The 26,327-nt window shown below is 57.5% G+C and overlaps 1 protein-coding gene across 7 annotated transcripts in view; it reads right to left on the reverse strand.

Annotated features, from left to right (window-relative positions):
• The window catches only part of MROH1 (maestro heat like repeat family member 1), a 405,085-nt gene that overhangs the window by 142,182 nt on the left and 236,576 nt on the right, over positions 1-26,327 (reverse strand). For all 7 annotated transcript variants that reach the window (XR_014444044.1, XR_014444045.1, XM_083145076.1 and 4 more), the window contains 2 exons: positions 23,786-23,940; positions 14,621-14,786 (listed from right to left, as the gene is read on the reverse strand). Coding sequence is in view for 5 of the 7 variants with exons in the window: in XM_083145076.1 (XP_083001202.1) it covers positions 14,621-14,786; positions 23,786-23,940 (321 nt within the window). In the remaining 2 variants the exon portion in view is untranslated. The remainder of the gene's footprint in view (positions 1-14,620; positions 14,787-23,785; positions 23,941-26,327) is intronic.

Raw genomic sequence — 26,327 nt, forward strand, 5'->3', positions numbered from 1 at the left:
CCACCCTGCTGCACTGGCTCTATATCTCCCAAGTGTCCAGCACACACTCAGCATCGGCCTCCACACTGCTGCACTGGCTCTATACCTCCCTAGTGTCCAGCACACACTCAGCATCGGCCTCCACCCTGCTGCACTGGCTCTATATTTCCCAAGTGTCCAGCACACACTCAGCATCGGCCTCCACCCCGCTGCACTGGCTCTATACCGCACTAGTGTCCAGCACACACTCAGCATCGGCCTCCACACTGCTGCACTGGCTCTATACCTCCCTAGTATCCAGCACACACTCAGCATCGGCCTCCACCCTGCTGCACTGGCTCTATATCTCCCAAGTGTCCAGCACACACTCAGCATCGGCCTCCACCCTGCTGCACTGGCTCTATATCTCCCAAGTGTCCAGCACACACTCAGCATCGGCCTCCACACTGCTGCACTGGCTCTATATCTCCCAAGTGTCCAGCACACACTCAGCATTGGCCTCCACACTGCTGCACCAGCTCTATACCTCCCTAGTGTCCAGCACACACTCAGCATCGGCCTCCACCCCGCTGCACTGGCTCTATACCTCCCTAGTGTCCAGCACACACTCAGCATCGGCCTCCACCCTGCTGCACTGGCTCTATACCTCCCTAGTGTCCAGAACACACTCAGCATCGGCCTCCACCCTGCTGCACTGGCTCTATATCTCCCAAGTGTCCAGCACACACTCAGCATCGGCCTCCACACTGCTGCACTGGCTCTATACCTCCCTAGTGTCCAGCACACACTCAGCATCGGCCTCCACCCTGCTGCACTGGCTCTATATCTCCCAAGTGTCCAGCACACACTCAGCATCGGCCTCCACCCTGCTGCACTGGCTCTATATCTCCCAAGTGTCCAGCACACACTCAGCATCGGCCTCCACACTGCTGCACTGGCTCTATATCTCCCAAGTGTCCAGCACACACTCAGCATTGGCCTCCACACTGCTGCACCAGCTCTATACCTCCCTAGTGTCCAGCACACACTCAGCATCGGCCTCCACCCCGCTGCACTGGCTCTATACCTCCCTAGTGTCCAGCACACACTCAGCATCGGCCTCCACCCTGCTGCACTGGCTCTATACCTCCCTAGTGTCCAGAACACACTCAGCATCGGCCTCCACCCTGCTGCACTGGCTCTATATCTCCCAAGTGTCCAGCACACACTCAGCATCGGCCTCCACACTGCTGCACTGGCTCTATACCTCCCTAGTGTCCAGCACACACTCAGCATCGGCCTCCACCCTGCTGCACTGGCTCTATATCTCCCAAGTGTCCAGCACACACTCAGCATCGGCCTCCACCCTGCTGCACTGGCTCTATATCTCCCAAGTGTCCAGCACACACTCAGCATCGGCCTCCACACTGCTGCACTGGCTCTATATCTCCCAAGTGTCCAGCACACACTCAGCATTGGCCTCCACACTGCTGCACCAGCTCTATACCTCCCTAGTGTCCAGCACACACTCAGCATCGGCCTCCACCCCGCTGCACTGGCTCTATACCTCCCTAGTGTCCAGCACACACTCAGCATCGGCCTCCACCCTGCTGCACTGGCTCTATACCTCCCTAGTGTCCAGAACACACTCAGCATCGGCCTCTGCCCATTAGAGGCCAGCAGACACGGATACCTTTATACTATATATTATAGGAGAGGATTTATGTAATGATTACTGCATGGAAGTGACTAATATCTAGCGGTGTTCTGGCTCTCAGACACTTCGAGAACGGTTCTATAACCGGATAAAATGGGTCACTGCTGCCGAATGATCCAGCCCCCTGTCCAGCAGAAGCCCTAAGGAGGACGCTCTCGGAAACTGATCACAGGATGGGGATGCAGACTAATGAGAGCAGGGCAGGAGCTTGGTATACTGGTCCGGGAAGAGTGATGTGTGGACAAATCAGAAACAGGACACAGGTTACGGTGTCAAACAAACACAGAACGGGAAATCTGGAACCCCTCCAGTGTGAGTAGAAACACAAAACGGGAAATCTGGATCACCTCCAGAGCAAGTACACAGAATGGGAGTTCTAGATCCCGTCCAGAGCGAGTACTCAGAACTAAAGACGTAGATCACCTCTAGAAACAGTACACAGAACAAGAGATCTGGAACCCCTCTAGAGCGAGTCACAGAAAGGGAAATCTGCACCCCCTCTAGAACGAGTATACAGAACGGGAGATCTGGATCCCCTCCAGAGTGAGTGCACACAACGGGAGATCTGGATCACCTCCAGATCAGTACACAGAACGGAAGATCTGCACCCCCTCCAGAATGAGTACACAGAATGGGATATATGGATCCCACCAGAGCGAGTACACGGAACGGTAGATCTGGATCACCTCCAGAGAAAGTACACAGAATGGGAGATATCGATCCCCTCCAGAGTGAGTAGAAACACAAAACGGGAGATCTGGATCCCCTCCAGAGCAAGTAGAAACACAGAACAGGAGACCTGGATCCCCACCAGAGCGAGTACACAGAACGGGAGATCTGGATCAGCTCCATTGCCAGTACTCAGTACCAGAGACCTGGATCCCCACCAGAGCGAGTACACAGAACGGGAGATCTGGATCAGCTCCATTGCCAGTACTCAGTACCAGAGACCTGGATCCCCACCAGAGTGAGTACACAGAACGGGAGATCTGGATAACCTCCAGAGCGAGTACACAGAACGGGAGATCTGGATCAGCTCCATTGCCAGTACTCAGTACCAGAGACCTGGATCCCCACCAGAGTGAGTACACAGAACGGGAGATCTGGATCACCTCCAGAGCGAGTGCACACAACGGGAGATCTGGATCACCTCCAGCGTGAGTACACAGAACAGGAGATCTGGATCCCCTCCAGTGCGAGTACACAGAACAGGAGATCTGGATCCCTTCCAGTGCGAGTACACAGAACGGGAGATCTGGATCACCTCCAGAGCGAGTACACAGAGCGGGAGATCTGGATCCCCTCCAGAGCGAGTGCATACAACGGGAGATCTGGATCACCTCCAGCGTGAGTACACAGAACAGGAGATCTGGATCCCCTCCAGTGCGAGTACACAGAACAGGAGATCTGGATCCCCTCCAGAGCCAGAAGAAACACAGAACGGGAGATCTGGATCGCCTCCAGTGCGAGTACACAGAACGGGAGATCTGGATCACCTCCAGAGCGAGTACACAGAGCGGGAGATCTGGATCCCCTCCAGAGCGAGTGCACACAACGGGAGATCTGGATCCCCTCCAGTGCGAGTACACAGAACGGGAGATCTGGATCCCCTCCAGTGCGAGTACACAGAACGGGAGATCTGAATCCCCTCCAGAGCGAGTGCACACAGAGCGGGAGATCTGGATCCCCTCCAGTGCGAGTACACAGAATGGGAGATCTGGATCCCCTCCAGTGTGAGTACACAGAACGGGAGATCTGAATCCCCTCCAGAGCGAGTGCACACAACGGGAGATCTGGATCCCCTCCAGTGCGAGTACACAGAACTGGAGATCTGGATCCCCTCCAGTGCGAGTACACAGAACGGGAGATCTGGATCCCCTCCAGTGCGAGTACACATAACGGGAGATCTGGATCCCCTCCAGTGCGAGTACACAGAATGGGAGATCTGGATCCACTCCAGTGTGAGTACACAGAAAGGGAGATCTGGATCCCCTCCAGTGCGAGTACACAGAACGGGAGATCTGGATCCCCTCCAGCGTGAGTACACAGAACAGGAGATCTGGATCCCCTCCAGAGCCAGTAGAAACACAGAACGGGAGATCTGGATCCCCTCCAGTGCGAGTACACAGAACGGGAGATCTGGATCCCCTCCAGCACGAGTGCACACAACGGGAGATCTGGATCCCCTCCAGTGCGAGTACACAGAACTGGAGATCTCCCCTCCAGTGTGAGTACACAGAACGGGAGATCTGGATCCCCTCCAGCGCCAGTAGAAACACAGAACGGGAGATCTGGATCCCCTCCAGTGCGAGTACACAGAATGGGAGATCTCTTCCCAGAGAGGTGGTAACGGCTGGCTCATTAAATGCGTTCAAGGCAAAGTTGGACAAACATTTACTGGAGAAAAACATCCATGGGTACAAATAAGAAATATAATTTGTCTGTAAAATACCAGAACCAACCAAATCAGCAATGGATATCTATACCAGGTTGAACTAGATGGACGCAAGTCTTTTTTCAGCCTTACCTACTATGTAACTATGTAACTATGGATCCACTCCAGTGTGAGTACACAGAAAGGGAGATCTGGATCCCCTCCAGTGCGAGTACACAGAACGGGAGATCTGGATCCCCTCCAGCGTGAGTACACAGAACAGGAGATCTGGATCCCCTCCAGAGCCAGTAGAAACACAGAACGGGAGATCTGGATCCCCTCCAGTGCGAGTACACAGAACGGGAGATCTGGATCCCCTCCAGAGCGAGTGCACACAACGGGAGATCTGGATCCCCTCCAGTGCGAGTACACAGAACTGGAGATCTCCCCTCCAGTGTGAGTACACAGAACGGGAGATCTGGATCCCTCCAGTGCGAGTACACAGAACCGGAGATCTGGATCCCCTCCAGCATGAGTACACAGAACAGGAGATCTGGATCCCCTCCAGAGCCAGTAGAAACACAGAACGGGAGATCTGGATCCCCTCCAGTGCGAGTACACAGAACGGGAGATCTGGATCCCCTCCAGTGCGAGTACACAGAACTGGAGATCTGGATCCCCTCCAGTGCGAGTACACAGAACGGGAGATCTGGATCCCCTCCAGTGCGAGTACACAGAACGGGAGATCTGGATCCCCTCCAGTGCGAGTACACAGAACTGGAGATCTGGATCCCCTCCAGTGCGAGTACACAGAACGGGAGATCTGGATCTCCTCCAGTGCGAGTACACAGAACGGAAGATCTGGATCCCCTCCAGTGCGAGTACACAGAACGGGAGATCTGGATCCCCTCCAGTGCGAGTACATAGAACGGGAGATCTGGATCTCCTCCACTGCGAGAAGACAGAACGGGAGATCTGGATCCCCTCCAGTGCGAGTACACAGAATGGGAGATCTGGATCCCCTCCAGAGCGAGTGCACACAACGGGAGATCTGGATCCCCTCCAGTGCGAGTACACAGAACGGGAGATCTGGATCCCCTCCAGTGCGAGTACACAGAACGGGAGATCTGGATCCCCACCAGTGCGAGTACACAGAACGGGAGATCTGGATCTCCTCCAGTGCGAGAACACAGAACGGGAGATCTGGATCCCCTCCAGAGCGAGTGCACACAACGGGAGATCTGGATCCCCTCCAGTGCGAGTACACAGAACTGGAGACCTCCCCTCCAGTGTGAGTACACAGAACGGGAGATCTGGATCCCCTCCAGCGCCAGTAGAAACACAGAACGGGAGATCTGGATCCCCTCCAGTGCGAGTACACAGAACCGGAGATCTGGATCCCCTCCAGCATGAGTACACAGAACAGGAGATCTGGATCCCCTCCAGAGCCAGTAGAAACACAGAACGGGAGATCTGGATCCCCTCCAGTGCGAGTACACAGAACGGGAGATCTGGATCCCCTCCAGAGCGAGTGCACACAACGGGAGATCTGGATCCCCTCCAGTGCGAGTACACAGAACTGGAGATCTCCCCTCCAGTGTGAGTACACAGAACGGGAGATCTGGATCCCCTCCAGCGCCAGTAGAAACACAGAATGGGAGATCTGGATCCCCTCCAGTGCGAGTACACAGAACCGGAGATCTGGATCCCCTCCAGCATGAGTACACAGAACAGGAGATCTGGATCCCCTCCAGAGCCAGTAGAAACACAGAACGGGAGATCTGGATCCCCTCCAGAGCGAGTGCACACAACGGGAGATCTGGATCCCCTCCAGTGCGAGTACACAGAACTGGAGATCTGGATCCCCTCCAGTGCGAGTACACAGAACGGGAGATCTGGATCCCCTCCAGAGCCAGTAGAAACACAGAACGGGAGATCTGGATCCCCTCCAGTGCGAGTACACAGAACGGGAGATCTGGATCCCCTCCAGAGCGAGTGCACACAACGGGAGATCTGGATCCCCTCCAGTGCGAGTACACAGAACTGGAGATCTGGATCCCCTCCAGTGCGAGTACACAGAACGGGAGATCTGGATCCCCTCCAGTGCGAGTACACAGAACGGGAGATCTGGATCCCCTCCAGTGCGAGTACACAGAACTGGAGATCTGGATCCCCTCCAGTGCGAGTACACAGAACGGAAGATCTGGATCCCCTCCAGTGCGAGTACACAGAACGGGAGATCTGGATCCCCTCCAGTGCGAGTACACAGAACGGGAGATCTGGATCTCCTCCAGTGCGAGAACACAGAACGGGAGATCTGGATCCCCTCCAGTGCGAGTACACAGAACGGGAGATCTGGATCCCCTCCAGAGCGAGTGCACACAACGGGAGATCTGGATCCCCTCCAGTGCGAGTACACAGAACGGGAGATCTGGATCCCCTCCAGTGCGAGTACACAGAACGGGAGATCTGGGATCCCCTCCAGTGCGAGTACACAGAACGGGAGATCTGGATCCCCTCCAGTGCGAGTACACAGAACGGGAGATCTGGATCTCCTCCAGTGCGAGTACACAGAACGGAAGATCTGGATCCCCTCCAGTGCGAGTACACAGAACGGGAGATCTGGATCCCCTCCAGTGCGAGTACACAGAACGGGAGATCTGGATCTCCTCCAGTGCGAGAACACAGAACGGGAGATCTGGATCCCCTCCAGTGCGAGTACACAGAACGGGAGATCTGGATCCCCTCCAGAGCGAGTGCACACAACGGGAGATCTGGATCCCCTCCAGTGCGAGTACACAGAACGGGAGATCTGGATCCCCTCCAGTGCGAGTACACAGAACGGGAGATCTGGATCCCCTCCAGTGCGAGTACACAGAACGGGAGATCTGGATCTCCTCCAGTGCGAGAACACACACAGAACAGTGGATTGTTATCCTGAGGTCGGACTGTTAGCGCAGTAACTCTATCCCAGCGATTACCACTAGGACGGTTACATCAGGCTGCGCAGTCTCCATGGTGATAATGTGAGGTAACGGCACAGAGGCTGCGAGATGTAATTGTGCCTCTCATCATATACATCGCTTCTCTGAGCCTCACATTTCACAACTCAGGTCTCCTGTCAGTGTACACAGACTCACTCCCACTCACAGCTGTGTCTGAGACCCTCTGCCGGGCCGATTAACTCCTCAGCCCTATCAGCACACACCACGGACCCCAGACTAAGCCGAACATGAAGGGCACACATACCATTAGGCGGAGGGGATAGTGCACCTTCACTACACCGCCTGACGCAGACAAACTACTACACAGCACCTCCACTACACCGCCTGACGCAGGCAAACTGCTACACAGCACCTCCACTACACCGCCTGACGCAGGAAAACTGCTACACAGCACCTCCACTACACCGCCTGGTGCAGGTAAACTGCTACATACCACCTCCACTACACCGCCTGACGCAAGAAAACTGCTACATACCACCTCCACTACACCGCCTGACGCATGTAAACTGCTACATACCACCTCCAATACACCACCTGACGCAAGCAAACTGCTACACAGCACCTCCACTACACCACCTGACGCAAGCAAACTGCTACACAGCACCTCCACTACACCGCCTGACGCAGGCAAACTGCTACACAGCACCTCCACTACACCGCCTGACGCCAGCAAACTGCTACACAGCACCTCCACTACACCGCCTGACGCCAGCAAACTGCTACATACCACCTCCACTACACCGCCTGACGCAGGCAAACTGCTACACAGCACCTCCACTACACCACCTGACGCAAGCAAACTGCTACACAGCACCTCCACTACACCGCCTGACGCCAGCAAACTGCTACATACCACCTCTACTACACCGCCTGACACAGGCAAACGTCTACACAGCACCTCCACTACACCGCCTGGTGCAGGTAAACTGCTACATACCACCTCCACTACACCGCCTGACGCAAGAAATCTGCTACATACCACCTCCACTACACCGCCTGACGCATGTAAACTGCTACATACCACCTCCACTACACCACCTGACGCAAGCAAACTGCTACACAGCACCTCCACTACACCGCCTGACGCAGGCGAACTGCTACACAGCACCTCCACTACACCACCTGGTGCAGGTAAACTGCTACATACCACCTCCACTACACCGCCTGACGCCAGCAAACTGCTACATACCACCTCCACTACACCGCCTGACACAGGCAAACGTCTACACAGCACCTCCACTACACCGCCTGATGCAGGCAAACTGCTACATACCACCTCCAATACACCGCCTGAAGCAGGCAAACTGCTACACAGCACCTCCAATACACCGCCTGAAGCAGGCAAACTGCTACACAGCACCTCCACTACACCGCCTGACGCAGGCGAACGTCTACACAGCACCTCCACTACACCGCCTGACGCAGGCGAACATCTACACAGCACCTCCACTACACCGCCTGATGCATGTAAACTGCTACATACCACCTCCACTACACCACCTGATGCAGGCAAACTACTACATAGCACCTCCACTACACCGCCTGACGCAGGCAAACTGCTGCACAGCACCTCCACTACACTGCCTGACGCTGGCAAACTGCTACATACCGCCTCCACTACACTGCCTGAAGCAGGCAAACTGCTACATACCACCTCCACTACACCGCCTGACGCAGGCAAACTGCTACATACCACCTCCACTACACTGCCTGACGCAGGCAAACTGCTACATACCACCTCCACTACACCGCCTGATGCAGGCAAACTACTACACAGCACCACCACTACACCGCCTGACGCAGGCAAACTGCTACATACCACCTCCACTACACTACACTACTGGCAGCAGCCTGGAGTGTATCACTATAGGAGGACTCTGACCAGACCTGGATCTTTTGAGGCACTTGTGACCTGTGGTTTTTCCGGAGAACCTGGGCCATTTCAGATTAACAAGATCTATTCTACAGGCGCTTAAAAATTCCAGAATCTGGTAAACCTCCATTTTAGATTTACCGTATATACTATAGCAACAGGGTTGCTTAGTACTTGTATAGTGTGATTTTATATGTTTCTGTGAGTTCTTTTTGTGAATAAAATGTTGTGACAATATCACACTATGTTATAAACCTTATCTTCCACATATCTCCACCAAATCAAATATTGGAGAGCCTCTTGAGAGGCGAAGAAATTCAATATAAGGAGAGTATCATTTCTTTCCTATTTCTTTCTTATTTTTGTCACTAAACCTATATCTCACAGTGTTTTTTTGGAACAGTGCCAGCGCACAAAATCATTTATCCTTTAGTATTATCTATGCCTTTGTTACTGGGGGAGTAACTTTAGTGATTTGTGCTGCAGGCACCATATTCAGCGCATAGTGTCCAGACTTTAAACCTACTTACAGAATCACCTCCACTACACCGCCTGACGCAGACAAACTGCTACACAGCACCTCCACTACACCGCCTGACGAAGGCAAACTGCTACACAGCACCTCCACTACACCGCCTGATGCAGGCAAACTGCTACACAGCACCTCCACTACACTGCCTGGTGCAGGTAAACTGCTATACACCACCTCCACTACACCGCCTCACGCACGCAAACTACTACACAGCACCTCCACTACACCGCCTGATGCAGGCAAACTGCTACACAGCACCTCCACTACACTGCCTGGTGCAGGTAAACTGCTATACACCACCTCCACTACACCGCCTCACGCAAGCAAACTGCTACACAGCACCTCCACTACACCGCCTCACGCAAGCAAACTGCTACATACCCCCTCCACTACACCACCTGACGCAGGTAAACTGCTACACAGCACCTCCACTACACCGCCTGATGCAGGCAAACTGCTACACAGCACCTCCACTACACCGCCTCACGCAAGCAAACTGCTACATACCACCTCCACTACACTGCCTGACGCAGGCAAACTGCTACATACCCCCTCCACTACACCGCCTGATGCAGGCAAACTGCTACACAGCACCTCCACTACACCGCCTGATGCAGGCAAACTGCTACACAGCACCTCCACTACACTGCCTGGTGCAGGTAATCTACTATACACCACCTCCACTACACTGCCTCACGCAAGCAAACTGCTACACAGCACCTCCACTACACCGCCTGATGCAGGCAAACTGCTACACAGCACCTCCACTACACTGCCTGGTGCAGGTAAACTGCTATACACCACCTCCACTACACCGCCTCACGCAAGCAAACTGCTACACAGCACCTCCACTACACCGCCTCACGCAAGCAAACTGCTACATACCCCCTCCACTACACCGCCTGACGCAGGTAAACTGCTACACAGCACCTCCACTACACCGCCTGATGCAGGCAAACTGCTACACAGCACCTCCACTACACCGCCTTACGCAAGCAAACTGCTACATACCCCCTCCACTACACCGCCTCACGCAGGTAAACTGCTACACAGCACCTCCACTACACCGCCTGATGCAGGCAAACTGCTACACAGCACCTCCACTACACTGCCTGGTGCAGGTAAACTGCTATACACCACCTCCACTACACTGCCTGGTGCAGGTAAACTGCTATACACCACCTCCACTACACCGCCTCACGCAAGCAAACTGGCTCTATATAGGTAATCCTGATGGGGGCAGACCTGGAACATCTACACTACACCGCCTGACGCAGGCAAACTGCTACATACCGCCTCCACTACACAGCGTCACGCAAGCAAACTGCTACACAGCACCTCCACTACATCGCCTGACGCAGGTAAACTGCTACACAGCACCTCTACTACACCGCCTGACTCAGGCAAACTGCTGCACAGCACCACCACTACAACGCCTGATGCAAGTTATCTGCTAGATACCACTTCCACTACACTGCAACAGCGCACCTTCACTACACCGCCTGATGCAGGTAAACTGCTACACAGCACCTCCACTACACCGCCTGACACAGGCAAACTGCTACACAGCACCTCCACTACACCGCCTCACGCAAGCAAACTGCTACACAGCACCTCCACTACATCGCCTGACGCAGGCAAACTGCTACACACCACCTCCACTACACTGCCTGACGCAGGCAAACTGCTACACAGCACCTCCACTACACCGCCTGATGCAGGCAAACTGCTACATACCACCTCCACTACACAGCCTGACTCAGGCAAACTGCTACATACCACCTCCACTACACCGCCTGACGCAGGTAAACTGCTACACAGCACCTCCACTACACCGCCTGACGCAGGTAAACTGCTACACAGCACCTCCACTACACCGCCTCACGCAGGTAAACTACTACACAGCACCACCACTACACTGCCTGGCGCAGGTAAATTGCTACATACCACCTCCACTATACTGTCTGACGCAGGTAAACTGCTTAACAGCACCTCTACTACACCGCCTGACTCAGGCAAACTGCTGCACAGCACCACCACTACAACGCCTGACGCAGGCAAACTGCTACACAGCACCTCTACTACACAGCCTGACTCAGGCAAACTGATACACAGCACCTCCACTACACCGCCTCACGCAGGTAAACTACTACACAGCACCACCACTACACTGCCTGGCGCAGGTAAATTGCTACATACCACCTCCACTATACTGTCTGACGCAGGTAAACTGCTTAACAGCACCTCTACTACACCGCCTGACTCAGGCAAACTGCTGCACAGCACCACCACTACAACGCCTGACGCAGGCAAACTGCTACACAGCACCTCTACTACACAGCCTGACTCAGGCAAACTGATACACAGCACCTCCACTACACTGCCTGGCGCAGGTAAACAATGGTGAGCAGGTATATACAGTGACATCTCTCACCTAGTACAGTATGTGCCCCCCGTTATTGGACGTGGGGGAGACGTCAGCCCCTGTAACCAATATGTACTAACCATATCTGTATCATCTCTGCAGCTGTATATACACCGTGTGGTGGGCAGGTATATACAGTGACATCTCTCACCTAGTACAGTATGTGCCCCCCATTATTGGACGCACATTCTCCAGTGTAACGCATCTAACATGCACGTAACCGTCCCTGCGGAGCCACTGAATCCAGGCTGCAGCATATACCACTGATGCCCTGCGCTATACATGTGCCTGACATTACACGGACACAAGGATAAGACTGCAGACACGTATGTGCGGTGTGTGTGTGTGAGCTGTGGCGTGTCACTTCTCCATGTCACAGACTCTGACAGTCATTAGTTAGGTGTAGGTGTATATATATATATGTATATATAGATGTATAGTCAGGGATTAGCTGCGATGGGGAATAAGCGCGTCCAGACCTGGTTTCCAGACTTCCCCCTCCCAGCGGAGGAAATGAAGATGTGTTCCAGCTGCGGTGTCTGGAAGGAAGCTCCTGTGCAGGACGTGCGGCCAAGGAGGAAACTCAGCTTTTATTTGCATGATGGAAACAGCGCTCGTCATGCACATAAAATCCTCCAGCCGGCTAATGATCCCCAAATACCATGCCACCTTGTTCTACCTGCTGGAGGCACCTGTGCACCCCCCATCCACCAGCAGCTGCTCACCTTTACTGACCCAGTACATCTCCACCCACACACACCACGAATCGTGCCCCAAGCCCACAAATACAACTGTAATATCTCTGGCCACAAATGCTCACGTTCCAAGCATTCAACCGGGGATGGAACAGGGGGGGGGGGGGGGGGGGGGGTGGTGGTGAGGTAAGGCATCACGCGGCTGAGAAGCGGAGCACTATGGCATCACAGGGCTGAGAAGCGGAGCACTATGGCATCACGCGGCTGAGAAGCGGAGCACTATGGCACCAGGTGGCTGAGAAGCGGAGCACTATGGCATCAGGTGGCTGAGAAGCGGAGCACTATGGCATCACGCGGCTGAGAAGCAGAGCACTATGGCATCACGCGGCTGAGAAGCGGAGCACTATGGCATCACGCGGCTGAGAAGCGGAGCACTATGGCATCACGCGGCTGAGAAGCGGAGCACTATGGCATCACGGGACTGAGAAGCGGAGCACTATGGCATCACGGGGCTGAGAAGCGGAGCACTATGGCATCACGGGGCTGAGAAGCGGAGCACTATGGCATCACGCGGCTGAGAAGCGGAGCACTATGACATCACTGGGCTGAGAAGCGGAGCGCTATGGCATCACGCGGCTGAGAAGCGGAGCCCTATGGCATCACGCGGCTGAGAAGCGGAGCACTATGGCATCACGCGGCTGAGAAGCGGAGCACTATGGCATCAGGTGGCTGAGAAGCGGAGCACTATGGCATCAGGTGGCTGAGAAGCGGAGCACTATGGCATCAGGTGGCTGAGAAGCGGAGCACTATGGCATCACGCGGCTGAGAAGCGGAGCACTATGGCATCAGGTGGCTGAGAAGCGGAGCACTATGGCATCACGCGGCTGAGAAGCGGAGCACTATGGCAGGTGGCTGAGAAGCGGAGCACTATGGCATCACGCGGCTGAGAAGCGGAGCACTATGGCATGGCAGGTGGCTGAGAAGCGGAGCACTATGGCATCAGGTGGCTGAGAAGCGGAGCACTATGGCATCAGGTGGCTGAGAAGCGGAGCACTATGGCATCACGCGGCTGAGAAGCGGAGCACTATGGCATCAGGTGGCTCAGAAGTGGAGCACTATGGCATCACGCGGCTGAGAAGCGGAGCACTATGGCATCAGGTGGCTGAGAAGCGGAGCACTATGGCATCACGGGGCTGAGAAGCGGAGCACTATGGCATCACAGGGCTGAAAAGCGGAGCACTATGGCATCACAGGGCTGAGAAGCGGAGCACTATGGCATCAGGTAGCTGAGAAGCGGAGCACTATGGCATCAGGTGGCTGAGAAGCGGAGCACTATGGCATCAGGTGGCTGAGAAGCGGAGCACTATGGCATCAGGTGGCTGAGAAGTGGAGCACTATGGCATCACGCGGCTGAGAAGCGGAGCACTATGGCATCACGGGGCTGAGAAGCGGAGCACTATGGCATCAGGTGGCTGAGAAGCGGAGCACTATGGCATCAGGTGGCTGAGAAGCGGAGCACTATGGCATCAGGTGGCTGAGAAGCGGAGCACTATGGCATCACGTGGCTGAGAAGCGGAGCACTATGGCATCAGGTGGCTGAGAAGCAGAGCACTATGGCATCAGGTGGCTGAGAAGCGGAGCACTATGGCATCAGGTGGCTGAGAAGCGGAGCACTATGGCATCAGGTGGCTGAGAAGTGGAGCACTATGGCATCACGCGGCTGAGAAGCGGAGCACTATGGCATCAGGCGGCTGAGAAGCGGAGCACTATGGCATCAGGTGGCTGAGAAGCGGAGCACTATGGCATCAGGTGGCTGAGAAGCGGAGCACTATGGCATCAGGTGGCTGAGAAGCGGAGCACTATGGCATCAGGTGGCTGAGAAGCGGAGCACTATGGCATCAGGTGGCTGGGTTGTGCAGTACAGAGACTACCATCATGGTCACACAGACACTGACTGCAGCAGGAGCTGTAACGGCTACTGGACATGAGGCAGCAGGATACGTGGATGGAGAACAGGTACAGGGTACCACGGAGTACTCACAGTGAGTGGGAGGAGAGTGGCCACCCGGCCAGACACGGAGCTCAGTATAGACATCTTACTCTCCTTGTAGGGTACATCCCCCGTCATCTTCTCCAGCAGTAGTGTCAGCACCCGGGAGGTGAGAGGAGGATCCGAGGACAGAGCTTTCCACAGGGTGCAGGTCTCGCTGTAAGGGCAGGAGAGAGGAGTCAGCCGGCAGTGGGGGAAGCATGGCGGCTCAGGTGGGGAAGTCTGAGGGTGAGTGGAGGGTTTAGGCAGTGAGGGATGTGAGGGTGAGCGGAGGGCTCAGGCAGTGAGGGATGAGATGGCGAGTGGAGGACTCAGGCAGTGAGGGATGAGAGGGCGAGCGGAGGACTCAGGCAGTGAGGGATGAGAGGGCGAGCGGAGGACTCAGGCAGTGAGGGATGAGAGGGCGAGTGGAGGGCTCAGGCAGTGAGGGATAAGAGGGCGAGCGGAGGGCTCAGGCAGTGAGGGATGAGAGGGCGAGTGGAGGACTCAGGCAGTGAGGGATGAGAGGGCGAGCGGAGGACTCAGGCAGTGAGGGATAAGAGGGCGAGCGGAGGGCTCAGGCAGTGAGGGATGAGAGGGCGAGTGGAGGGCTCAGGCAGTGAGGCAGTGAGGGATGAGAGGGTGAGCGGAGGACTCAAGCAGTGAGGGATGAGAGGGCGAGCGGAGGACTCAGGCAGTGAGGGATGAGAGGGCGAGCGGAGGACTCAGGCAGTGAGGGATGAGAGGGCGAGTGGAGGACTCAGGCCGTGAGGGATGAGAGGGCGAGTGGAGGGCTCAGGCAGTGAGGGATGAGAGGGCGAGCGGAGGACTCAGGCAGTGAGGGCGAGCGGAGGACTCAGGCAGTGAGGGATGAGAGGGCGAGCGGAGGATTCAGGCAGTGAGGGATGTGAGGGCGACTGGAGGGCTCAGGCAGTGAGGGATGTGAGGGTGAGTGGAGGACTCAGGCAGTGAGGGATGTGAGGGTGAGTGGAGGGCTCAGGCAGTGAGGGATGAGAGGGCGAGCGGAGGGCTCAGGCAGTGAGGGATGAGAGGGCGAGCGGAGGACTCAGGCAGTGAGGGATGAGAGGGCGAGCGGAGGACTCAGGCAGTGAGGGATGAGAGGGCGAGCGGAGGATTCAGGCAGTGAGGGATGTGAGGGCGACTGGAGGGCTCAGGCAGTGAGGGATGTGAGGGTGAGTGGAGGGCTCAGGCAGTGAGGGATGTGAGGGTGAGTGGAGGGCTCAGGCAGTGAGGGATGAGAGGGCGAGTGGAGGGCTCAGGCAGTGAGGGATGTGAGGGTGAGTGGAGGGCTCAGGCAGTGAGGGATGAGAGGGCGAATGGAGGGTTTAGGCAGTGAGGGATGAGAGGGCGAGCGGAGGACTCAGGCAGTGAGGGATGAGAGGGCGAGTGGAAGGCTCAGACAGTGAGGGATGTGAGGGCGAGCGGAGGACTCAGGCAGTGAGGGATGAGAGGAAGAGCGGAGGACTCAGGCAGTGAGGGATGAGAGGGCGAGCAGAGGACTCAGGCAGTGAGGGATGAGAGGGCGAGCGGAGGGCTCAGGCAGTGAGGGATGAGGGCGAGTGGAAGGCTCAGGCAGTGAGGGATGTGAGGGCGAGCGGAGGACTCAGGCAGTGAGGGATGTGAGGGCGAGCAGAGGATTCAGGCAGTGAGGGATGAGAGGGCGAGCGGAGGATTCAGGCAGTGAGGGATGAGGGCGAGTGGAAGGCTCAGGCAGTGTGGGATGAGAGGACAAGCGGAGGACTCAGGCAGTGAGGGATGTGAGGGTGAGTGGAGGACTCAGGCAGTGAGGGATATGAGGGCGAGCAGAGGATTCAGGCAGTGAGGGATGTGAGGGAGAGTGGAGGACTCAGGCAGTGAGGGATGTGAGGGCGAGTGGAGGACTCATGCAGTGAGGGATGTGAGGGCGAGCGGAGGATTCAGGCAGTGAGGGATGAGAGGACGAGCGGAGGACTCAGGCAGTGAGGGATGTGAGGGCGAGTGGAGGACTCAGGCAGTGAGGGATGAGAGGGCGAATGGAGGGTTTAGGCAGTGAGGGGTGAGAGGGTGAGCGGAGGACTCAGGCAGCGAGGGATGAGAGGGCGAGTGGAGAGCTCAGGCAGTGAGGCAGTGAGGGTGAGTGGAGGACTCAGGCAGTGAGGGATGAGAGGGCGAGCGGAGGATTCAGGCAGTGAGGGATGTGAGGGCGACTGGAGGGCTCAGGCAGTGAGGGATGAGAGGGAGAGTGGAAGGCTCAGGCAGTGAGGGATGTGAGGGCGAGCGGAGGACTCAGGCAGTGAGGGACGTGAGGGCGAGCAGAGGACTCAGGCAGTGAGGGATGAGAGGGCGAGCGGAGGGCTCAGGCAGTGAGGGATGAGGGCGAGTGGAAGGCTCAGGCAGTGAGGGATGTGAGGGCGAGCGGAGGACTCAGGCAGTGAGGGATGTGAGGGCGAGCAGAGGATTCAGGCAGTGAGGGATGTGAGGGCGACTGGAGGGCTCAGGCAGTGAGGGATGAGAGGGAGAGTGGAAGGCTCAGGCAGTGAGGGATGTGAGGGCGAGCGGAGGACTCAGGCAGTGAGGGACGTGAGGGCGAGCAGAGGACTCAGGCAGTGAGGGATGAGAGGGCGAGCGGAGGGCTCAGGCAGTGAGGGATGAGGGCGAGTGGAAGGCTCAGGCAGTGAGGGATGTGAGGGCGAGCGGAGGACTCAGGCAGTGAGGGATGTGAGGGTGAGTGGAGGACTCAGGCAGTGAGGGATGTGAGGGTGAGTGGAGGGCTCAGGCAGTGAGGGATGTGAGGGTGAGTGGAGGGCTCAGGCAGTGAGGGATGAGAGGGCGAGTGGAGGGCTCAGGCAGTGAGGGATGAGAGGGAGAGTGGAGGGCTCAGGCAGTGAGGGATGTGAGGGCGAGCGGAGGACTCAGGCAGTTAGGGACGTGAGGGCGAGCAGAGAACTCAGGCAGTGAGGGATGAGAGGGCGAGCGGAGGGCTCAGGCAGTGAGGGATGAGGGCGAGTGGAGGGCTCAGGCAGTGAGGGATGAGAGGGCGAGCGGAGGACTCAGGCAGTGAGGGACGTGAGGGCGAGCGGAGGACTCAGGCAGTGAGGGATGAGAGGGCGAGCGGAGGGCTCAGGCAGTGAGGGATGAGGGCGAGTGGAAGGCTCAGGCAGTGAGGGATGTGAGGGCGAGCGGAGGACTCAGGCAGTGAGGGATGTGAGGGCGAGCAGAGGATTCAGGCAGTGTGGGATGTGAGGACAAGCGGAGGACTCAGGCAGTGAGGGATGTGAGGGTGAGTGGAGGGCTCAGGCAGTGAGGGATGTGAGGGTGAGTGGAGGGCTCAGGCAGTGAGGGATGAGAGGGCGAGTGGAGGGCTCAGGCAGTGAGGGATGAGAGGGAGAGTGGAAGGCTCAGGCAGTGAGGGATGTGAGGGCGAGCGGAGGGCTCAGGCAGTGAGGGACGTGAGGGCGAGCAGAGGACTCAGGCAGTGAGGGATGTGAGGGCGAGCGGAGGACTCAGGCAGTGAGGGACGTGAGGGCGAGCGGAGGGCTCAGGCAGTGAGGGATGAGGGCGAGTGGAAGGCTCAGGCAGTGAGGGATGTGAGGGCGAGCGGAGGGCTCAGGCAGTGAGGGACGTGAGGGCGAGCGGAGGACTCAGGCAGTGAGGGATGTGAGGGCGAGCGGAGGACTCAGGCAGTGAGGGATGTGAGGGCGAGCAGAGGATTCAGGCAGTGTGGGATGTGAGGACAAGCGGAGGACTCAGGCAGTGAGGGATGTGAGGGTGAGTGGAGGACTCAGGCAGTGAGGGATATGAGGGCGAGCAGAGGACTCAGGCAGTGAGGGATGAGAGGGCGAGCGGAGGATTCAGGCAGTGAGGGATGAGAGGACGAGCGGAGGACTCAGGCAGTGAGGGATGTGAGGGCGAGCGGAGGACTCAGGCAGTGAGGGATGAGAGGGCGAATGGAGGGTTTAGGCAGTGAGGGGTGAGAGGGTGAGCGGAGGGCTCAGGCAGCGAGGGATGAGAGGGCGAGTGGAGAGCTCAGGCAGTGAGGGATGAGAGGGCGAGCGGAGGGCTCAGGCAGTGAGGGATGAGAGGGCGAGCGTCGGGCTCAGGCAGTGAGGGATGTGAGGGCGAGCGGAGGGCTCAGGCAGTGAGGGATGTGAGGGTGAGTGGAGGGCTCAGGCAGTGAGGGATGTGAGGGCGAGCGGAGGATTCAGGCAGTGAGGGATGTGAGGGCGAGCGGAGGGCTCAGGCAGTGAGGGATGAGAGGGAGAGCGGAGGGCTCAGGCAGTGAGGGATGAGAGGGCGAGCGGAGGGATCAGGCAGTGAGGGATAAGAGGGCGAGTGGAGGATTCAGGCAGTGAGGGATGTGAGGGCGACTGGAGGACTCAGGCAGTGAGGGATGTGAGGGTGAGTGGAGGGCTCAGACAGTGAGGGATGTGAGGGTGAGTGGAGGGCTCAGGCAGTGAAGGGATGTGAGGGTGAGTGGAGGGCTCAGGCAGTGAGGGATGAGAGGGCGAGTGGAGGGCTCAGGCAGTGAGGGATGAGAGGGCGAATGGAGGGTTTAGGCAGTGAGGGATGTGAGGGTGAGTGGAGGGCTCAGACAGTGAGGGATGTGAGGGCAAGCGGAGGGCTCAGGCAGTGAGGGATGAGAGGGCGAGTGGAGGGCTCAGGCAGTGAGGGATGAGAGGGAGAGTGGAGGGCTCAGGCAGTGAGGGATGTGAGGGTGAGCGGAGGGCTCAGGCAGTGAGGGATGAGAGGGCGAGTGGAGGGCTCAGGCAGTGAGGGATGAGAGGGCGAATGGAGGGTTTAGGCAGTGAGGGATGAGAGGGCGAGCGGAGGGCTCAGGCAGTGAGGGATGAGAGGGCGAGCGGAGGACTCAGGCAGTGAGGGATGAGAGGGCGAATGGAGGGCTCAGGCAGTGAGGGATGAGAGGGCGAATGGAGGGCTCAGGCAGTGAGGGATGTGAGGGCGAGCGGAGGGCTCAGGCAGTGAGGGATGTGAGGGCGAGCGGAGGGCTCAGGCAGTGAGGGATGTGAGGGCGAGCGGAGGGCTCAGGCAGTGAGGGCGAGCGGAGGGCTCAGGCAGTGAGGGATGTGAGGGTGAGCGGAGGGCTCAGGCAGTGAGGGATGAGAGGGCGAGCGGAGGGCTCAGGCAGTGAGGGCGAGCGGAGGGCTCAGGCAGTGAGGGATGTGAGGGCGAGCGGAGGGCTCAGGCAGTGAGGGATGAGAGGGTGAGTGGAGGGCTCAGGCAGTGAGGGATGAGAGGGCGAGTGGAGGGCTCAGGCAGTGAGGGATGAGAGGGCGAATGGAGGGTTTAGGCAGTGAGGGATGAGAGGGCAAGCGGAGGGCTCAGGCAGTGAGGGATGTGAGGGTGAGTGGAGGGCTCAGGCAGTGAGGGATGAGAGGGCGAGTGGAGGGCTCAGGCAGTGAGGGATGAGAGGGCGAGTGGAGGGCTCAGGCAGTGAAGGGATGTGAGGGTGAGTGGAGGGCTCAGGCAGTGAGGGATGGGAGGGCGAGTGGAGGGCTCAGGCAGTGAGGGATGAGAGGGCGAATGGAGGGTTTAGGCAGTGAGGGATGAGAGGGCAAGCGGAGGGCTCAGGCAGTGAGGGATGAGAGGGCGAGTGGAGGGCTCAGGCAGTGAGGGATGAGAGGGAGAGTGGAGGGCTCAGGCAGTGAGGGATGTGAGGGTGAGCGGAGGGCTCAGGCAGTGAGGGATGAGAGGGCGAATGGAGGGTTTAGGCAGTGAGGGATGAGAGGGCGAGCGGAGGGCTCAGGCAGTGAGGGATGAGAGGGCGAATGGAGGGTTTAGGCAGTGAGGGATGAGAGGGCGAGCGGAGGGCTCAGGCAGTGAGGGATGAGAGGGCGAGCGGAGGACTCAGGCAGTGAGGGATGAGAGGGCGAATGGAGGGCTCAGGCAGTGAGGGATGAGAGGGCGAATGGAGGGCTCAGGCAGTGAGGGATGTAAGGGCGAGCGGAGGGCTCAGGCAGTGAGGGATGTGAGGGCGAGCGGAGGGCTCAGGCAGTGAGGGATGTGAGGGCGAGCGGAGGGCTCAGGCAGTGAGGGCGAGCGGAGGGCTCAGGCAGTGAGGGATGTGAGGGCGAGCGGAGGGCTCAGGCAGTGAGGGATGAGAGGGCGAGCGGAGGGCTCAGGCAGTGAGGGCGAGCGGAGGGCTCAGGCAGTGAGGGATGTAAGGGCGAGCGGAGGGCTCAGGCAGTGAGGGATGAGAGGGCGAGCGGAGGGCTCAGGCAGTGAGGGCGAGCGGAGGGCTCAGGCAGTGAGGGATATGAGGGCGAGCGGAGGACTCAGGCAGTGAGGGATGTGAGGGCGAGCAGAGGATTCAGGCAGTGTGGGATGTGAGGACAAGCGGAGGACTCAGGCAGTGAGGGATGTGAGGGTGAGTGGAGGACTCAGGCAGTGAGGGATATGAGGGCGAGCAGAGGACTCAGGCAGTGAGGGATGAGAGGGCGAGCGGAGGATTCAGGCAGTGAGGGATGAGAGGACGAGCGGAGGACTCAGGCAGTGAGGGATGTGAGGGCGAGCGGAGGACTCAGGCAGTGAGGGATGAGAGGGCGAATGGAGGGTTTAGGCAGTGAGGGGTGAGAGGGTGAGCGGAGGGCTCAGGCAGCGAGGGATGAGAGGGCGAGTGGAGAGCTCAGGCAGTGAGGGATGAGAGGGCGAGCGGAGGGCTCAGGCAGTGAGGGATGAGAGGGCGAGCGTCGGGCTCAGGCAGTGAGGGATGTGAGGGCGAGCGGAGGGCTCAGGCAGTGAGGGATGTGAGGGTGAGTGGAGGGCTCAGGCAGTGAGGGATGTGAGGGCGAGCGGAGGATTCAGGCAGTGAGGGATGTGAGGGCGAGCGGAGGGCTCAGGCAGTGAGGGATGAGAGGGAGAGCGGAGGGCTCAGGCAGTGAGGGATGAGAGGGCGAGCGGAGGGATCAGGCAGTGAGGGATAAGAGGGCGAGTGGAGGATTCAGGCAGTGAGGGATGTGAGGGCGACTGGAGGGCTCAGGCAGTGAGGGATGTGAGGGTGAGTGGAGGGCTCAGACAGTGAGGGATGTGAGGGTGAGTGGAGGGCTCAGGCAGTGAAGGGATGTGAGGGTGAGTGGAGGGCTCAGGCAGTGAGGGATGAGAGGGCGAGTGGAGGGCTCAGGCAGTGAGGGATGAGAGGGCGAATGGAGGGTTTAGGCAGTGAGGGATGTGAGGGCAAGCGGAGGGCTCAGGCAGTGAGGGATGAGAGGGCGAGTGGAGGGCTCAGGCAGTGAGGGATGAGAGGGAGAGTGGAGGGCTCAGGCAGTGAGGGATGTGAGGGTGAGCGGAGGGCTCAGGCAGTGAGGGATGAGAGGGCGAGTGGAGGGCTCAGGCAGTGAGGGATGAGAGGGCGAATGGAGGGTTTAGGCAGTGAGGGATGAGAGGGCGAGCGGAGGGCTCAGGCAGTGAGGGATGAGAGGGCGAGCGGAGGACTCAGGCAGTGAGGGATGAGAGGGCGAATGGAGGGCTCAGGCAGTGAGGGATGAGAGGGCGAATGGAGGGCTCAGGCAGTGAGGGATGTGAGGGCGAGCGGAGGGCTCAGGCAGTGAGGGATGTGAGGGCGAGCGGAGGGCTCAGGCAGTGAGGGATGTGAGGGCGAGCGGAGGGCTCAGGCAGTGAGGGCGAGCGGAGGGCTCAGGCAGTGAGGGATGTGAGGGTGAGCGGAGGGCTCAGGCAGTGAGGGATGAGAGGGCGAGCGGAGGGCTCAGGCAGTGAGGGATGTGAGGGCGAGCGGAGGGCTCAGGCAGTGAGGGATGAGAGGGTGAGTGGAGGGCTCAGGCAGTGAGGGATGAGAGGGCGAGTGGAGGGCTCAGGCAGTGAGGGATGAGAGGGCGAATGGAGGGTTTAGGCAGTGAGGGATGAGAGGGCAAGCGGAGGGCTCAGGCAGTGAGGGATGTGAGGGTGAGTGGAGGGCTCAGGCAGTGAGGGATGAGAGGGCGAGTGGAGGGCTCAGGCAGTGAGGGATGAGAGGGCGAGTGGAGGGCTCAGGCAGTGAAGGGATGTGAGGGTGAGTGGAGGGCTCAGGCAGTGAGGGATGAGAGGGCGAGTGGAGGGCTCAGGCAGTGAGGGATGAGAGGGCGAATGGAGGGTTTAGGCAGTGAGGGATGAGAGGGCAAGCGGAGGGCTCAGGCAGTGAGGGATGAGAGGGCGAGTGGAGGGCTCAGGCAGTGAGGGATGAGAGGGAGAGTGGAGGGCTCAGGCAGTGAGGGATGTGAGGGTGAGCGGAGGGCTCAGGCAGTGAGGGATGAGAGGGCGAATGGAGGGTTTAGGCAGTGAGGGATGAGAGGGCGAGCGGAGGGCTCAGGCAGTGAGGGATGAGAGGGCGAATGGAGGGTTTAGGCAGTGAGGGATGAGAGGGCGAGCGGAGGGCTCAGGCAGTGAGGGATGAGAGGGCGAGCGGAGGACTCAGGCAGTGAGGGATGAGAGGGCGAATGGAGGGCTCAGGCAGTGAGGGATGAGAGGGCGAATGGAGGGCTCAGGCAGTGAGGGATGTGAGGGCGAGCGGAGGGCTCAGGCAGTGAGGGATGTGAGGGCGAGCGGAGGGCTCAGGCAGTGAGGGATGTGAGGGCGAGCGGAGGGCTCAGGCAGTGAGGGCGAGCGGAGGGCTCAGGCAGTGAGGGATGTGAGGGCGAGCGGAGGGCTCAGGCAGTGAGGGATGAGAGGGCGAGCGGAGGGCTGAGGCAGTGAGGGCGAGCGGAGGGCTCAGGCAGTGAGGGATGTAAGGGCGAGCGGAGGGCTCAGGCAGTGAGGGATGAGAGGGCGAGCGGAGGGCTCAGGCAGTGAGGGCGAGCGGAGGGCTCAGGCAGTGAGGGCGAGCGGAGGGCTCAGGCAGTGAGGGATGTGAGGGCGAGCGGAGGGCTCAGGCAGTGAGGGCGAGCGGCGGGCTCAGGCAGTGAGGGATGCGAGGGCGAGCGGAGGGCTCAGGCAGTGAGGGATGTGAGGGCGAGCGGAGGGCTCAGGCAGTGAGGGATGTGAGGGCGAGTGGGGAAGCACAGAGCTGGAATTGGTCCATGTGTCTATTTATAGAGAAGCAGGGAACCCCTCCGCACCAGTACTGGGGTACACGTGTACTGGAAGTAGGGAAATCATACGTGTACAGCACAGATAATCCACCCTTATTGTGACCCCCAATACACGGTGTCCTGAGGAGATGCACATTACCCATCATACGGCACGGGACAGCACAGTAAGCTGGAGACCACGGCCGCCATGTGCTGTGTGGCCAGGATATAGATGGTCTGTATGGCCGCCTTCCTGACATGCTCCTCCGGGGACTGCTGCAGCTGCTCGTGCACTCGCTCAATGATCTCCGGTACCTGGAGGACAAGGACAACGGCATCAGATGGCATCAGTCACCAGCACCGGGCACACCGTAGGGTACAGCACACTGTACAGCACAGGGCATGGTACAGCACCATGCAGGGTACAGCACAGGATATAGAACAGGTTATAGCACAGGGTAAAGCACAGGGCATGGTACAGCACAGGGCACAGCACAGGATATAGAACAGGGTAAAGCACAGGTCATGGTACAGAACAGGGTACAGCACAGGATATAGAACAGGGTATAGCACATGGCACAGCATAGGGCACAATACAGCACAGGGCACAGCACATGGCACAGCAGAGGATATAGAACAGGGTATAGCACATGGCACAGCATAGGGCACAATACAGCACAGGGCACAGCACAGGATATAGAACAGGGTATAGCACAGGGTAAAGCACAGGGCATAGTACAGCACAGGGCACAGCACAGGATATAGAACAGGGTATAGCACATGGCACAGCACAGGGCACAATACAGCACAGGGCACAGCACATGGCACAGCAGAGGATATAGAACGGTATAGCACAGAATACAAAAAAGGGATTTTTGTAAGAACTTACCGTTCGAATCCCTTTCTCTGATATGGTCCTGGTGACACAGCTCAACACTGGGATGTAGGAGGGTCCGAAGGAGCCAGGCACCTATCCTAAAGTTTTAGAGGGTAGGCTCCTCCCCTACTGCATCCCTGGACTCTTCAGTTCAATCTTTCAAAGCCACTGGAATACATTAACTCAGTACAAACGCCTGCACATATTATATGCACATTTTATAACAGAAACTGTTAACTTTTAACCATTTTAACATGAACATCATGAACTTCTGGCATACTTACTGAGCGTAAGGGAGGGATCGCTGTGTCACCAGGACCATATCAGAGAAAGGGATTTGAACGGTAAGTTCTTACAAAAATCCCTTTTTCTCTTTCAATGGTCCTGGTGACACAGCTCAACACTGGGACGTTCCAGAGCCGGTCCTTTGGGAGGGTACGCTCAGGTCTGCAGCTCTCAGCACTGCTCGCCCGAATGATGCGTCCTCCGAAGCGAACTCCTGGAATCTATAGAATTTGGCAAAGGTATGAACAGATGACCAAGTGGCAGCTCTGCAAACCTGCTCAGCTGTGGCCCCATGTCGAACCGCCCAAGAGGTGGCAACTGACCTGGTGGTATGCGCATTTATTCTGGCCGGTACAGGCCTACCCACTTTGGTGTATGCAAAGGCTATCACAGATCGCAACCACCTAGCAATAGTCTGCTTAGATGCAGGCCAACCAATCTTGTGTACGTCATACAGTACCAATAAAGTATCAGTCTTTCTGACACTCTTTACTCTGTCCACATAGATGCGTAAAGCACGCACAACATCCAAACTCTTCAACTTGTCCCTTTTCTTAGAACCCTCAGGGGGTTGAAACACAGGTAGAACTATCTCCTGATTTACATGGAAGGCAGAGACTACCTTCGGTAAAAACTGAGGCACTGTTCTCAGAACTGCCCTGTCGTCATGAAAAATTAGAAGGGAGATTTGCATGACAAAGCTCCCAACTCTGACACCCTTTTAGCAGATGCCACTGCCAACAAGAACACTAGCTTCCATGTGAGAAACTTAAAGTCCGCCGACCTTAAAGGCTCAAAGGGAGCCTTCTGAAGGCATTCCCAAACCAGTGACAGATCCCAAGGCGCTACTGGTTGCTTGTAAGGAGGTTTCAACCTGGATACCCCTTGTAAAAAGGTCTGAATTTCCGGTAAAATGGCTATCCTTTTCTGGAAATAGATGGACAAGGCCGAAATCTGCACCTTCAATGACTGAAGGCTTAGGCCCGATGAGAAACCATCTTGTAAAAACTCCATCATTCTTGATAGCTTAAAATGAGATGTGTGAGCCTTTCTTCTCTCACACCATCGAATGTAAGTCTTCCAGACTCTATAATAATTTGCTGAAGATACAGCTTTTCTGGCTTTTATCATAGTCTGTACTACTGCCTCAGAAAAACCTTTCCTTTTCAGAATGGCGGTTTCAATAGCCAAGCCGTCAAAATCAATCGATCGGAATCCAGGTGATTGAATGGGCCTTGTCTTAGAAGGTCTGGCCTCAGAGGTAGACGCCATGAGTCCACAGACAACCTCTGAAGCCTCGAGTACCAGGACCTCCTTGGCCAATCTGGGGCCACTAAGATCACCGGAACCTTCTGCCCCTGTATTTTCTTCAAAATTCTCGCTAACATTGGTACTGGTGGGAATGCATAGAGGAGATCTCCCTGCCAGTGAATAGTCATGGCATCCACTGCCTCCGCTAGTGGATCCCTCGTTCTGGCATAGAACCTGGGCACCTGATGGTTGAACCTGGATGCCATCAGGTCCACATCCGGAGTTCCCC

Source organism: Crinia signifera, chromosome 5 (assembly GCF_055691185.1).
Source record: "Crinia signifera chromosome 5, ASM5569118v1, whole genome shotgun sequence".
Taxonomy (NCBI): domain Eukaryota; kingdom Metazoa; phylum Chordata; class Amphibia; order Anura; family Myobatrachidae; genus Crinia; species Crinia signifera.